We start from the raw sequence: 15,371 nt of genomic DNA on the forward strand, positions 1-15,371 counted from the left end.
ACACACACACAAAATACCTAAGTAAGCAGTTCTTAAATCACAGTAGTAGTAGAAACATGGTTTTCGGAATGTGTAAATATTTTACATTATTGTAGATGCCTATCTATCTATCTATCTATCTATCTATCTATCTATATATCTATCTATCTATCTATCTATCTATGTAATTTATTTTATTTTGCTTTTGGGAAGTGCTACCGAAAAACGTACTGTTGGTTGTGGGGGTTAAAAAAGCGCACTGGTGCTGATACGTTCCAGCGTCGGACCGCCTATGACGGCCGGTGTCAGCGCCAACTCCTGCACTTCATGCTGCGTCCGCGGTGACGTCGAGCGTGGAGCCCGGGGACACGAGCCGCAACTTCTGTCCGACAGGAAGAGAAAAAGTATTAAAGCCATTAGACCCACTTTGCAGTACAGAAAACACTGGGTCGGTGTCGCTGAGACGTGAACAAACCACGCGCGCATTTTACTCGACAGCTGACACGATTTACTCTCCGTTCGGCTGCTTTCGCAAACCTATGGATGTACCGAGCAGATCGCTCTATGACTGCTCTTCTTTGCCTCTCTCTTTCATATAAGGATAGTGAGAATGAGCACCGGTATCTACCATGGAAAATATTTAGTTTTCCAGAAGACGCGCACATTCACCAGTCTTTTAGACGGTTCAGTAATTTAAAAAGTTTGCCCTTTTAAGTACATTTTCATTTGTACGTCATATTCCAACCAAAATCAATCGTGAAAAAAAAAGAGCGAGATAAGTTTTTCTCCCCGTTTTCAGCCCAGAGTCATCAGTCCGCCTGCGTTGCTCTGCTGCACGAAGTTCGAGTCCTTCACAGCCGCGATCTTCATTATAAGGCGGATAATACGCGATCGAAGCCCGATCATCAAACGATAGAGGTGGTTGTTGTACATTTAAATGCCGCATCTGCCTTTTCGTCCGGAGACTGGCGTTGAAGGTCCGAAGAGATGTTTAGGCGGTGCATTGCGAAGCGGAATCTTCCTCTTGGAATTTGAAACTGAATTGCTTCACTTTCGCACAGCGGCGAAGTTTATTCCCCCTCCCGGAGCGCTGGATTATTAGGGGGACGCGTTTTTGCGCGCACTTACTGGAACAGAGTGGATGCGATGCTTGGATATTTAGATTTTCACGCCATTGGAATTATCATGTTTTTTACGAACGTTTTCAGCGTCTTGCTCTTATTAGGTAAGTGAATTTCGGCTCGCGCGAAAGCTCGGACGCATTTTTTATAAAAGGCAAATGGTTTATGCTTTAATCTTCCGTTTCGCAAATACACCCTCAGTTCACTTAAATATTAAGCACATTTTCGTTTTATTGTGTTAAAGTGAAATTTGCCCTTCAGCCACTATTTATAGGCAATGTTTTTTTAGAATTGTTTTGCAACTTGTATTTAAATATGTTTTATACTTATTTTTACTATCATTATTAAGGGTACCATTTTATACCTTCATTTGAGGTAATCAGATCCACTCGGTTATGGTCATGGTTATGGTTAGTTTTTTTTGTTCTTTACCGTCTCAAAAGTGTATTACGCCGCAAATCTGTTCTCTTCACAACTCAACCCGTTTGCCCACTTACTAAAATATATTTTCTTATTATATTGTCGTGTTTTGACTGAGCGTCCATCGCAAATACGGGACGCTTTGGATGCGCTCAAGCCGTGACTGAGCGACTGAACGAACCTGCGTCGCGATCCCGTTACCCACCGACCCTCCCTTCATACTAATGTGCAGAAGTGGAGTCGGAGTAGAGAGACATTTAACGTGGTGTCCCGTGATGTGACACAGGCGTCCTTCGTTTGATAGAACCGGCAGAATAAAAAAAAGCAACGTGAAATCCGGCCAAGACCATTGAGTGAGGGGGGACTAGACCTTTGGGACGACGGGGGGGACACCTCCTCAATCAATGCCGCTGTCCACTGTGTGCTACACTCTATTTTTATGCACAAGCAAGTAGCCTACATACAGGACGGGTCTTGTTATGTAACGTTTGTCACGTAATATTAGTCAGGATAACAAAATGTTGGCAGTCTCTTGTGGTGGTGAGTCTGTGTTGTTATGTGAAGATCTTATGCAGGGGGAGAAAGAGACATATTTCTGTCTGCCGCAAACCGAAATACCCGTGTGGCTGGCTTAGACAATTTTGTTAGAAAATGATTTTATTAAAATGGTATCTCATATAAAGAAATATATGTTCTCCAAGCAGCTGAAGACTAGTCCGACATGGAGTTAGTAAAGACACCTTCTTCCTATAGTTGGAGATTAAACGGACACCTTTAGAGAGCGGCAATAAATCCTGCATTTTGCACCCAGGCCTGCTGGAGTCGCTGGCGTACAGCTATTGGTTACCCTGCAAAAGTTACATGTACTTTTCATTTATTGAATTGTATGTGCTTTACTTATGCTATCAGTGTCACTTATATTGTATACTCAGCCAACTACAGCAGTAATTGTTCTGATAAGGTACAATACGCTTTTACTATTGATTTAAGCTAATATTTTTCCCAAGACACTGCCCTGCGGGCATTAGTAGTGTCCCAGTGTGCAAACTGAGCTTCCGACAATTTCGGCTCTACGACTGATTGCTTGACTGGGGGAAAAAGCTGAAGGTAATTAATTGTACAGTATTGCTTTGGGTCTAGAATCACTCTCTTTCATTTTTGGCGCTATATACGAAACCTGCAAGCGGTAATGTCATTATCAAAGGTGGCAAATTATTCATATTCAATCAGATGTTATATTGTTAAGCTCTTTTCGCGACTGAATTGCCACTTAAAAGTTTGGTAAAGGCAACGAAAAGACACGGTTGCGGCAGGGTAAATGAATCGCCGCAGGGATTTAGATGGGCGAGTAGAATAGCAGTTAACCGAGAGAGTAACTGGAGGAGAAATAATACAAAGAGGAGAAAAAGATGTTCAGTGAGGGTGAAAAGCCATGAAATGCATTAAAAACCAAGTCATAGCGGCACCGAAAAGACTGAAATCCTGGGAAGTAAATGACGTGTTAAAAAGTCGACGGTAAATAAAGCGAGTTAAATTAAAGCAATCAACAACAGCTCAGAAAGTAAAGTGGACTTTACTGTTGTACACCATTTATGCACAAGTATAGCCTACAGTGGCATGAGATAACGTCCCCCCAAGACCCCAGTCCCACATACAGGAACTAATTAAATAATTGCAAAATATAGTATAAATTTAAAAACAGGAATTATTGTGCAATAATTTCTGTAGGTATTTTTTTACCCCAGCATTTGAACTGATTAAAGCTGATCTGAATAGGAACCTAGATTTTACCCAGTCTGTGTGAAGGGCGGTGGTTCCCCTGTGAAGGAGGGTGAAACCTCAACACCCAGTGAGTGTTAACCCCACCCCCACAGGCACAGACAAACTCACTTAGTCACAGTGTCCCACATAACCCAGCCTTGAGGAATGGGGGGATCATTGTTAACCAGATCCAGCGCTGTTCCTTATTGTCCTCGCTGTTTAAGTATTTTTTTCCTCATCATATTGCAGACTCTCAGTCTCGGTAATCTCAATCCTCCTTCACCACGTACCTGTAGCGTCTTGGATCTAAACCTCGGGATGTTCACTGGAGACCCTCGTCTCCAGGGCCACCCAGCTGGACAGATGTCTGTCTGCGGTGCTGTGAGTGTGTGGGGTTCAGGAGAATCTGCAGCTACAGTTTGACCTTGGTGTGTGATTGTGCCAGAGGGTGCGTGTATATGCCTGACAGCCCTGCTGTGGGCGCTCTGGCTAGGGTGAGTCTACCCTGAGCCCAGTGCTTCCCAGAACAGTGACTGGAGGTTGCTGGAAGTGGACTTAACGGGCAAATGACTGGTCAAGGATACAGCATGTTCTTTTATAGTATATGAGCTAATAACCATTTGGTTATAAATACAGTGTCTTACCCAGGTTTCATGTGAATTGTGGACCAGCCTGGGGTGCTCAGTATACTGTAATTGCAGTATGTTGATGGGCTTTGGCTTGGGAGAGGGGGGGTGACGAGTTCAGATGAGCACAGTCAGTGATAAGACGATCGTGCTTTGCAACGTGGACCACGCTATTTCAGTCAGAGACTTTTATATTTAACTCTGGTTGACAGTCTTTCATCTGCCATCCCAACCCACTCCCTTTCTTTAGGGCACCTCAAGAAAACATTTTAACTGCTTGTGCCAGGTTCCTTATTCCAGGAATGAAGAAAAATATACAGTTTGAGTATTGAAGGCATGTGAAAATGTGCAGTTTGAAGGCCTGCGAGGTGGTCCTGCTTTCTAAAAACACTTAAACACGCGGATGCTTGCATAAAGGCACTTGAAGCTATTTTTGGTGGTTAAAGGAAAAACCTTCTCCTAACAAAACTTCCACTGATAGATAACCTGAGATGATGTGTTTAACAAAATCCTGTGATACGCTTCTATTCGGATGTGAGCCCGGCCGTTAGGTGTACAATGACCTAAAAGCACTATGGGTCAGGAAGCAATAATCACAGAATGGCACGGGGGGAGCTTATTGCTGTTGGCAACCTGCCGTGTTTGATTCACCGTATGCGGTAAGGCATTATGTTAATGTGGCATTCTGTCACCATGGTAACAGAACGCCGCTCTTTCTGCAGCTCTGATTGGCTGTGGCAGGGGTGGGCAGTGCTGTTCCTCAGGTGGCTCCCACCTGATTACCACCTGCCAAATTGAGCATATTTAGGGTGACCAACCTTGGACGTGGCATGAGGCGTTCTAAACACGTTCATGGTGAATAGTGTGGTGCACAAATGCTCAGTTGACTTTATTTGACTTGCAGTTGCCAATTTGCAGAGTGAGGCATGGCGGTTGTCTGTCCAGTGTCAGGAGGAGCTTTGCTGGTACGTCATTGGTCAGGGGTGCTCGACATACATTGCTCCAGTAAAATATCCAGCCGTTTCATTGGGTTAAAATTGAAAGGGTCACTGTGCCAGCCAATCGACCAAAGGTAACTGGTGCAAAATTTACACTGGTAACCTTTGCTGTTTAAATATGCAGGACTCTTTGTAGGATTTGGCTAACAATATCTATTAAAGAACTAGTTACGTTTGAGACTCTGGATTCCTCTTAAAATCCAACTGTGGACTAAAACGTACAACACAGCAGCATGTATGCAGGAGATGAAGAACACCTTCACCAAAGTGTGTTAAATCCATCCACCCCTCAAGATCCAAAATTTCACCCTCTAGTTGAGCTGCTAATCTTGAACAGTTCAGGCCCATGTGTACCCAGGGTGAACTTCTGCAGGTTTTTCAGATGACAGCTGTAAAGTGTGAGTAAGTGACCTGTGCAGTTGAACATGGCGGCAGATGCACACCGATGTCCGTACTTAGTGCTACAATAGCTATGCAGGATTATTAGCTACTGTAACTGTAGCCTATACAATGTAACTGTAACTACTGGTTCAATTTTTTCTTGCCTAAGGGCATTTACATTTTTAAATTTTTTATTTTTTTTTTAGAAATTCAAATTAGACACCTTACGCAAAGATGCCACAGTATTTCCAGTTCTGTGATTTTGGACCTGCAATTTTCAGGTTTAGTTCTGCTGAACCACTGTGTAATTTTTTATAGGTGATTAACACATCATTAATCACAGCTGTCACAATTTTCTGAAAAGGCAACTTGCAAAACGCACACAAAAAAAAAAGATGACAGCGCTAATTCTGCAGCCGGTAAAAGCGCTGAGGCTGTCACCCCCACCCACGCCTCTCCTCCCTCTCTCCCCTCAGAGGAAGTTGTGCACTCCCTGGCCCTTACCTCAGCCTTGCCGGGGGCTGGGGCCCACGGCTGGAGGGCCCCCATGGACTGTGTGCGGGCCAGCGACATGTGCAACCAGAGCCCCCAGTGCAGCTCGCGTTACCGCATCATGCGGCAGTGCCTGGTGGGCCGCGACCGCAGCACCATGCTGGCCAACCGTGAGTGCCAGGTGGCACTGGAGGTGCTGCAGGACAGCCCGCTGTACGACTGCCGCTGCAGGAGGGGCATGAAGAAGGAGCTGCAGTGTCTCCAGAATTACTGGAGCATCCACATGGGCCTGACCGAAGGTAAGAGTGTGTGTTTGGGTGTGGGTGGGTTATATGGATGTACCCAGAGTGAGATAAAGGCCTGTTATTCTGATGTTGTGGGGACCATTTCTGAAACTCAGTTTTATAAAAATCTGTGACTGCAGTCTTGTGTTTTGTTTGGTTACTTATGATTAAGGTTAGGGATGGGTAGGGGTTAAGATCGTCATTGTTGGGATTAGGGTTTTGCCCATAGAAATGAACGGACGCTCTCCACAAAGATATAATTACAAACCTGTGTATGTGTATGTGTGTGTGTGTGTGTGTGTGTGTGTGTGTGTGGGCGCACGTGACTTCCGACACATCCTCTGGTTCAGGCCGGGGACTTTCGCCTGTGGTATTTCAGACGGCGATGTGTTGACAGCTGCAGCATCACAGGGCCTCTCTGGGCACTGCTATGAACACACCTCTTCGACATCTTAGAGTGAGACGCGCAGGTGTTGTCGTAGCAACCTTGAGGTGTAAGAGCCATTGTTAATTCTGAATAGCAAAAAACAACACTACATAGCAATGCAGGTTAGAAACCTTGCTGAAGGTTCAGCACCTATAGCCTGTAGCCTTTCGACATGGACTGCAGTAGTATCAGTTACACCCAAGATGAGTATCATCGTCATGAGGCCAGTATTTATACTAATACTTCTCTTAGGTAAATGCTTTGTATAAGACACTTTCCTTTAATGTTCATATCATAGTGAAAATTGATTGTGTACACATTGTGCGTCATCACATTGAGCTATTTGCCTTCATAAACATCTGCCAGTGAGCCAAGGGCTGGACGGTCTGCCTGGCTCTGCCCCCCCAGCTCACAACAGGGCGCAAACCAGCCCCCACCCCTTATCCCCAGCAGCTAAGGCTAGTAAAGCTTGTTAAGTGTGACAGGCAACAAAGAGAGAGTATTATCATTAGGAGTCTGTTACACAGTTGACAGACCCAAACTATGAATGCACATATTCATTGGAAAATGCTCAGGCAACCAATTATGACGGATCTCCCCTTGTCACTCTCTGAAGGCCAATGGAGGGAAGCGAGGTCGTTTCCTGCAGCGTGATTATCTGACCTCCAGGGTGGTCTTGTTTATCGCTACATCTCAGGATCGTTCAGACGCCCTCCAGGCTGGAGAGCTGCCCCAGGCGCTAATTGTCGTGCCAGTTCTGGCCTCAGTCCAAGAGGTGCCAGGACTGAAAGGTACTATGGAAACAGAGCCGGCAGAGGCCACTGGGTCGGGAGCTGTCTGCTGCTGTGGTGCTGAATCAGACTGGAGCTTAGAGCTCAGCCAGGCGGCTCTCCCACGCTGCCGCCCCCAGGCCTGTCATCCAGCAAATAACACCATGTCCCACTTTGCTCACTTAGCCAAAATAGTTTTAGGTAAATAAAAATAAAATGAGGGTGGGTGATGGGGGGGGGGGGGGGACAATGGAGTGGTGCTTGTATCAGTCACATTCTCAAACAAAGGGAGCCTCTTTTAAAGCACTTACTGGGGTATTGTCGGCAGGCAGCCAATGTCTGTTCATCCTGGGAAACTTTGGCCCAGCTGAATTTGGAGTGCATGGTGGAGGCGGCGAGTCTGGAGGCTAAGAATTACCGTGAGCGCGGTGTTCCGTTCAGGGACCGCTTAATGGCCCGCTGCGTCACACAGATGGCCCCTGGGGCCGAGAGATCAGTGCCCAGCTGAGCTTCTCCAAAAGCAGTGGCTGAGCGGGGCTCGTGTATGCACGAGCGTCCGGGACAGAGACACCGGGAAGTTGCTGAACTTGTCACACATGAGCTGGCCATATGTTGGGTTTGGTTTCGAAATCTCAGCATGAAACTGGCACGCAGAAAAACGCAGGGCTCGTCATCCCTCAGCTGCCAAGAACTCCGAGGCGGAAGGCGGAAGGCGGCAGAACGGCACATTAAGCTTTGTCAAGAGACGCGAATCTTGTTCCCCCTACGGACATTCATTAAATAAATGTTAAAAGCTGAAAACAACAAGACAGGATTAAAGGAAACACAAGGTAACATTTTCCTATTCAAATAATTACCCCTCAAGCATGCCTGGAAGCACCTGCCCAAACCCCACCACAAAACCTCAGCCTTTCCTTTACATTCCCTCTCACACACACAGTTTATTGGCTGCTCCATATCTGTACCCATTAGTTAACGAGATATCTATGCCAACAAGGAAACAGATACAAGTCTCAGTTACAGACCGAAGATAAAGACACTGATCATTCTGATCTCTACTCTTCATCTCAATGACCAGTACAGATGCTCCTCTACTTACAAACTTTCAGCTTACGAACTTTCAGACATATGAACGAAGAGGACTGTAAGTCCAAATTGTCTTCATTGGGCTCCCAGTTCCTGTCCGCAACATCAATTTTTTTTTCTGCGCACCAACTTGACCTAGTATGACTTCTGGCCGCTACTCCCGCCGCGCAGCAGCGTAGCGTGCGTACTCCCAGCATCCTAGTCCTCTGTACTTGCGCATACCCTTAAAATGATGTTGAACAAGGACTTACGAACATTTCAAGTTACGAATGGCCATTCGGAACGTATCTCGTTCGTAAGTAGAGAAGCGTCTATATATTTGTTCTCTCACATCACTGGTGGAGCAATCAGTGCAGAAGTAGTTTAGTATGATTCTCTTTTGTACTGAAAAAATCCACACAAAGGGACAGAACAGTGGTTGTCTCTGCTGAATGGAAGAATTGAGCAAAGTTGCCAAGTCGTATTTTCAGACTGAGGTGGTAATAACCTAATGTGACTCTCCACCTGAGCCTTGAAGAACATTGACGATGACATATTTTTTGGTCGACTGACAACAGCAGTTAAATGCCAGCTGTGGAATTGGCTGCTTCTCACATCTTCTGCTTTGACCCTGATCTTTGTCGCGGGGCACTAAGGAGCTTGCACAGTTTGAGGGACACACCACTTGAGAGTTTCTCTCCTCTAGGGTAGCAAGGGTCAAAGTCCCAGTCACAGCACCAAGCTGTGAGACGTAGGTTTTAAATCCTGTGGGGTGTTCTGGATACCAGGAAATAGATGGCACAATGGAGAGGCATGAAGCAGAAGATTACAGGGCCAGGTTCTGTAATGCTATTGGAACAACAGCTGTAGATATAACATGGTATTTAACCTCAAATACCTCCTTAAATTGCCCTGCTATTTAAAACTGGATATCATTAAGCTGTAAGCTAAGTATGTAGCTAATTTCAACCTACTTCTGCTTCAGGATGTGATGAATTCTTTTCAGAAATACAGGCCAATGGACTCGCAGTACTGTACTAAAAATGTTCCGCACTTTCATTTATTTTGCCATTTTTCTTCTGTCTGTTTCATTGTCTTCTTCCTTGAAGAGTAAGACTCCAATCACAAGTTCATCCCAGCCTATGCCAGGTAGCACAGGGAGCAAGGTCCAGCCAGAAGTGTTTATAGCGATGTATTGTAAGTGTGATTTAACAACAGTTTAAGTCTTCATAGCACCATTTCAGTGCAATTAAGACAAATTTAATACGTCCGGAAATGGCATCTGATGTTGAGAGATCTAGATAAAGCGGCTTATAAAAAACAAGGTTTTTATCTCTAACATCTTTCGGCTGTCTATAAATATTGGGTCTAGTCTGATGTTTTACTGCAATATTGTGTCAGAATTAAAAATAGGGATGGGCTGATCCACATTTTCAGTTCCGATACACTTCCAATACACAACTGCTGATACTGATACAGATTCCAATACAAGAGCTCTTCTCACTTTAATATTTTAATATAGTATATGTTCTTACGCTTGTCTGATGTTCTTAGCGTTCAGCTTGAACGCCGCAAAAAACATAAAATAGAAGGAGCTGTCATGCAATTCATTGTACAAATAGATTTAACAAGAAATAGGAGCGATCATTTTACAGACTGCTGAAAACTGAATAAGTATCCTACGTATGGCCAATACGTGATCCATCAAATAGGTCTGGATCAGTCTCGATACAGATTCAAAGATCAGTGCACCTCCAGTAAAAAAAAAATGTACATTGCAGATCTGTAATTGAAATATCTACAGTATAGGCAGAGTGTGATTCTCAAATGAGTTGCTTTAAAAACTACATGTTTTTTTTTTTTATTATTTTCTCTATATAAAACTGTCTATGGAGAAAACATTTGGTAATTATTTAATTACTCTATGGCCCTCTCCAACCTAAGTAGTTGGAAAATTTATGGATTAAATGAGATATTCATATTAACTAGCATTAATATTAAATACTTGTTTTTTAAAACTGAAATGACACTTTGTCCCCTGCCTGTGAATGACCAGAACTGTGTGTAGGGTGGCTTCCTGATTACATGTATCTCTGGCACGTTGTTCTTCGGGGAAATCCTTTGAAGCTGCTGTGTTAATGGCTCTCTGAATACTGGTGTGTGTTTTTTTAGGGGGGGGGGGGGCTGCTTTGGAGCCAGGCCGGTCTTTGGGTTACCTCTCAGTTACTGGTTCATCAGCAGTAGAGGTTAGGCCCTCATCTACATAACGACTTCATTCAAGCTATTATGAGATGTCTTTGTGAGTTAGGGCGGTGATTTAGAAAACCGTTAAGAAATTTGTTAAAAAGTAAGTGATTTAAAGAGCAATAAAGGAATGAATTAGAACAAACAATATGCACTTTGAATATAATCTTTGTAATGTTGTTTTACTTACATATTTGCTTAATAGTCAAGCCATACATAATGTTAACTGCTTTATACTGAGGAATATTTATCTCACAGGATCGGTCCTCTGGAGCTTTACTGCACACAAATTTGTGGCGAAAACCTGAATCTTTAAGCAGCCGTCCCCAGTGTCACTTTGCTCATTTTGTGCTGCTTTCAGGCGCTCCAGATAGGAAACCCGCCTGCTTCCTTTGCCAGAGAATCTGCGATATCCGAGGAAATATTTAGCAGGCGCTGAGAGCAAGGGGTGATTAATTATGCAGCTTGCTGCTTCCCTCGTCTCCTCCTGCATCCCAATTAGCTCTGAATGGGGGCAAGACAAGGAGTTGTAATTTCAGTTTGATTTATACGGCCATGAAAACGGTGAGCGGAGATGCTGAGCGACTGGCCGAATGCGGCGTCATGATTAAAGGAGGCAGACTTGTGTCAATGCAATCTGAATGCACATCAGAGAGCCTGCGGTTTGCCCACGTCTGCGCTGGAATAGTGATTCAGCACAGGACTTTATCTCGATGTCCTTGAAACCGCGTGAATCAGCCTTAATGATGCTAGAACTGTCAAGTGGCAAGTTTTAAGGCTTTCTTCATATGGGGAGAGGGGCAAAAATTAAAATAATCAGTGCCCACATGACGTCCTGTGAGTGCCACTCGAGCTCAATTTAAAGAGATCTGTGAGTGGTCAGACCTGAAAACAAACAATGCAAAGCATGATGGGAGTGTGTGAGAACGAAGAGCTGCTAGGCCTTATGGAAGAAACACGTTTTGCAGAAGCACATGAAAGATAACATAGCTTTGATATTAAGGAATGGCTTGACAAACCTTCTTGCCAATTAAAAAGTGCGTGCATGCTCTGTGTTCTGTAATATAAATATTTCCGATTGTTCGACACGAAAAGGACATGTCATTTCCTCTTTACGGTCTTCCCAGCACTAACAGTCAAATCAGGTCCCCCAAATGGAAACAGCTTGTGTGTCTTCCTGCTGTAACAGGCCTCATTGGAAGTTTTCTCTCTATATAGTCTAATGTGCAGATGTGATACATTATTGATGGAGTTCCTAATACTCCTGTGTTTTTTTCTTCTTTTTTTAGTATTAAGTCAGCCAGACAGGGTATAAATTGCACTGATGCAAACAGAACCCGCTGTCCCACCGAAACGGTCACATTACATTGAATGTAGTGCGGGGGAACATGTAGGACAAAGAAAGGGGTGATATTTTCTCTCTTTTTACTTCCCTCGATTTTCTTCCAGTTTTTCATCCTATCATTACTGGTACTATTACCATTTCATGCCGTCATTTTGGCCAGACTTCTTCTGTAAAAGAAAAAAAAATTCCTTGGTTAAATAAAGGTAAGTAATAAATCACCATAACATGTTTTTTGTAGTATTATACCACCTGGTCATATAAATAATGTTATTACCAGTTGTGGGGAGGTAAAGAGTCATAATTGTGCAAAATGGAACATTAGAAGAGTGCATGTGTGTTGAGGTTCTAATGTATGACCTGCTACAGCTCCAGCTACAGGAAAGTGTCACAATCCAAGCACACTTGCTAAGAAAACTTTGGCCTGTAGTTTTGGGGGACCGGTGCTCAATGCTAACCATGCCTTTCAGAGTGGGAGACTGCAGCTCAGAGGAACATCTCAATTTCTCCTGGTGCACCACATTCAAGCTGGGAGAAAAGAGTATTTTAATTTAATGGGGTGTGGGGTCTGCGATAGGTTGGCGCCCCATCCTGGGTTGTACCATGCCTTGCACCTGAAGCCTCTGGGATAGGCTCCGGACCCCCGGAGACCCTGAACTGGATAAATGGTTTCAGAGAATGGATGGATGGATGGATAGATGGGTGGGTGCATGGATGGGGTTTACTCTACCTGTTTACCTAGTGTAACTCAATGGGATATAATCAGTTAACCCGTGCACAGTAACCCCCCCAGCCCCCATTTTGGGATTTTCAAGCCTAGTTTCTCTTATTATGCAGTAAGTTATTATACAAACAAAAGTTTTTAAACAAAACCCAGAACAGCCATACCACAAAAAAGTGATAGTATTTTATAGGCGGGGGGAGGGGCTGTACTGAACTGATTCTTTGACTTGTATAGTCTGAATGATGCAGCCAGTAAACATGGCACCGGTAAACAACCCCCATTTCCCACAGTGCACCGCAGACAGGATAGTAATAATATGAAATCTTTCTTAAATCAAATTCCACACATCACGCAGGCTTAATTAAAAGAAAAATACACTGTTGAGTGGTGAGCTGGTAACAGAAATGAAATATATAAATTCTGAGATTCTCTTGGAGGTTTATTTTCTACAAGTAGCCTGCTAATTTAAAAAGGCATAATTAAGCTTGTGGGTGTTTGTAACAATACAGTACAGAATAAAGAATACAGTCGCCATGACGATGAATACCGTGTGGAAAACACATGCAACGGGAAACCACAACATACATACATACGGCATGTGATTTTCTGATTTTCTTTTTCAGTGGGTTGGTTTAATGTTCCCATTGCAGTAGTCGAACCAGAGTTCCCACTGCTGACCAGTGATGGAGCTCAAAAGAGAACCACTGCACTCGACGGAATTTTAATAACATGGCAGAGAGATTATATATCTCTGGGGTGGGAGGGGGTTCTCTCGACATGAAAAACACATGAACATGCATGAAAGCATGAAAAACATATGAACGTGTTTATGAAAGAGGATTAATGTATATACATTCAGTGGAATTTATTTTTATATAGTGCCTTTCACCGCAGAGTCGCCACAAGGCTCTCTACATGGGTATGTTGTAATACATTAGAGCATCAATAAAGCAGAATAACTGAAAAACAGGGAAAAAGGAAGAGAAAGAAATGAAAGGTAGAAAACCAGATGACAGTGAGAGGAACGAAAACCTCCTAAGTAAGGAGGAAAAAAACCTTCTCAGGGTCCAAGGTCAGCCCCCCCCCCCCCCCCAGACATGCTAACATTGCAGAAAAATGAGAATGGTGTGCTTACTAAAAGCAAGGTGTAAACTGTGGTCGAGGTCACAGCCAAAGTCCATCAATGAGTCAATTCTCCAATCCCGGATTAAAATCTGCACCCATGATGTTAGAGTTCGTAAGTCACATCCACAATGTCACCCTTCCATGGGACTGAACCAGGACTCCAACTCAGATGGGCCCACCCCAGGCACCTTCCGGACATGTGGGAGGGAAGGCAGGGAGCGTGGAGAGTCAGAACACACATTGACATATTAATGGACAAGCATAGTATATAAAAATGGCCTGTACAGCAGCACCAGCATCCACAGATACAGTGTGTTATGTCTTAGGTTCCAGGTAAGCTAAACTGAAGTAACAGGTCTTCAGTCAGCATCCCAAACATGAGCTAGCAAACCATTCCACAATATGGGGGCCCTGTAGCACAAGGCTTTGCCACCAACTGTATTCATATGTGGAACGACAAGGAAACCTGCATTCTGCGATCTCAGCAGACGATGCGGCTTGTAAACTTGAATTAGTTCTGTTAGGTTAAGCAGGTGCTAGACCTTTAAGTGCCTTATATGTAAGCAGGAGAACTTTGAAGTCTGTCCTGAACAGGAAGCCAGTGCAGGGAACTGAGAGCAGGGGATATGTGCATTATCTGCGTTGTGTGTGGTGGTAGCAAATTAACTAATTCAAAATAAACAGATTTTGTGTAATTATGCACATTAACCAAAATTAACCTGGTTACATATATATACATTATAAACAAAAATTAGCAACATCAAAACCATTGGGGTAGTTTATAAACCCTTACAGACCATTTACAAGGTAAAAAACAAAACTGTTACATACATGTAAATGCGTGCGCAGACTTGTCTTGAACTGAAAATCTCACTCCAGCCAGCTGACCAAGTTTGGCAACCCTGTGTTTTATTTGAAATCAAAAGTAAAATTCACTGTTTTCGACTGAAGCAGCTTGTTGTTCCCTTTGCGTTGTTACTCCCAAAATTATAAAACAAATCACTTATGTCATTTTTTGTATCTTTTTTAAATAAAACCGCCCATACCCAACTGCAATTAAAGTGTAGGTAATATATTAGCAATAAATATTCCTTTAATTTATATTAAGGGATAGGGCATACTAATCCTCCCAAAACTTGGAAAAAAAGTAATACCATGATATAATACCGTCCAAAAAGTGAAAAATACCATGATAATAATTTTAGGTAATGTCGCCCTCCCCTATTGTCTTGTATGAAGTAGTATTTATATGAAATTTGATGACCCCCTGCTACAATACAACATATGTTATCTTGGCAGTTTTCACAATCGTTTCCCTGCTTGGATCAGTAGATTGGAGAGTCAATAACAGAAAATGAGTTTTAAAAAAAATTAATGGAATAACAAAATGGACTTTGAGCTTCTGGAATATTTAATTTCATGGAGTGACGATCATCCAGCCCAGACATTATTAATGTTAAGATTTCTCGCATAACTGTAAGGGGCTATAGCACGAGTTTGTGATGTTACCTACTTGCCTTAGGGCAGGATTTTGGCACTGAAAGTGACAAAGTGCTGAAACTGTGAATTTAAATGGAAAACCTCAAAGGCAATCAGGCTACTCATGCAAAAT

The 15,371-nt window shown here is 43.4% G+C and overlaps 1 protein-coding gene across 1 annotated transcript in view; it reads left to right on the forward strand.

Moving 5' to 3' along the window:
* Nucleotides 1-309: 309 nt before the first annotated feature.
* The window catches only part of gfra2b (GDNF family receptor alpha 2b), a 52,724-nt gene continuing 37,662 nt past the window's right edge, over nucleotides 310-15,371 (forward strand). Inside the window, exons 1-2 of the mRNA XM_023808205.2 lie at nucleotides 310-1,204; nucleotides 5,763-6,077. Coding sequence (XP_023663973.1) covers nucleotides 1,126-1,204; nucleotides 5,763-6,077 — 394 coding nt within the window. The 5' untranslated portion in view covers nucleotides 310-1,125. The remainder of the gene's footprint in view (nucleotides 1,205-5,762; nucleotides 6,078-15,371) is intronic.

The sequence above is a fragment of the Paramormyrops kingsleyae genome, chromosome 7, assembly GCF_048594095.1.
Source record: "Paramormyrops kingsleyae isolate MSU_618 chromosome 7, PKINGS_0.4, whole genome shotgun sequence".
In the NCBI taxonomy this organism is placed as follows: Eukaryota; Metazoa; Chordata; class Actinopteri; order Osteoglossiformes; family Mormyridae; genus Paramormyrops; species Paramormyrops kingsleyae.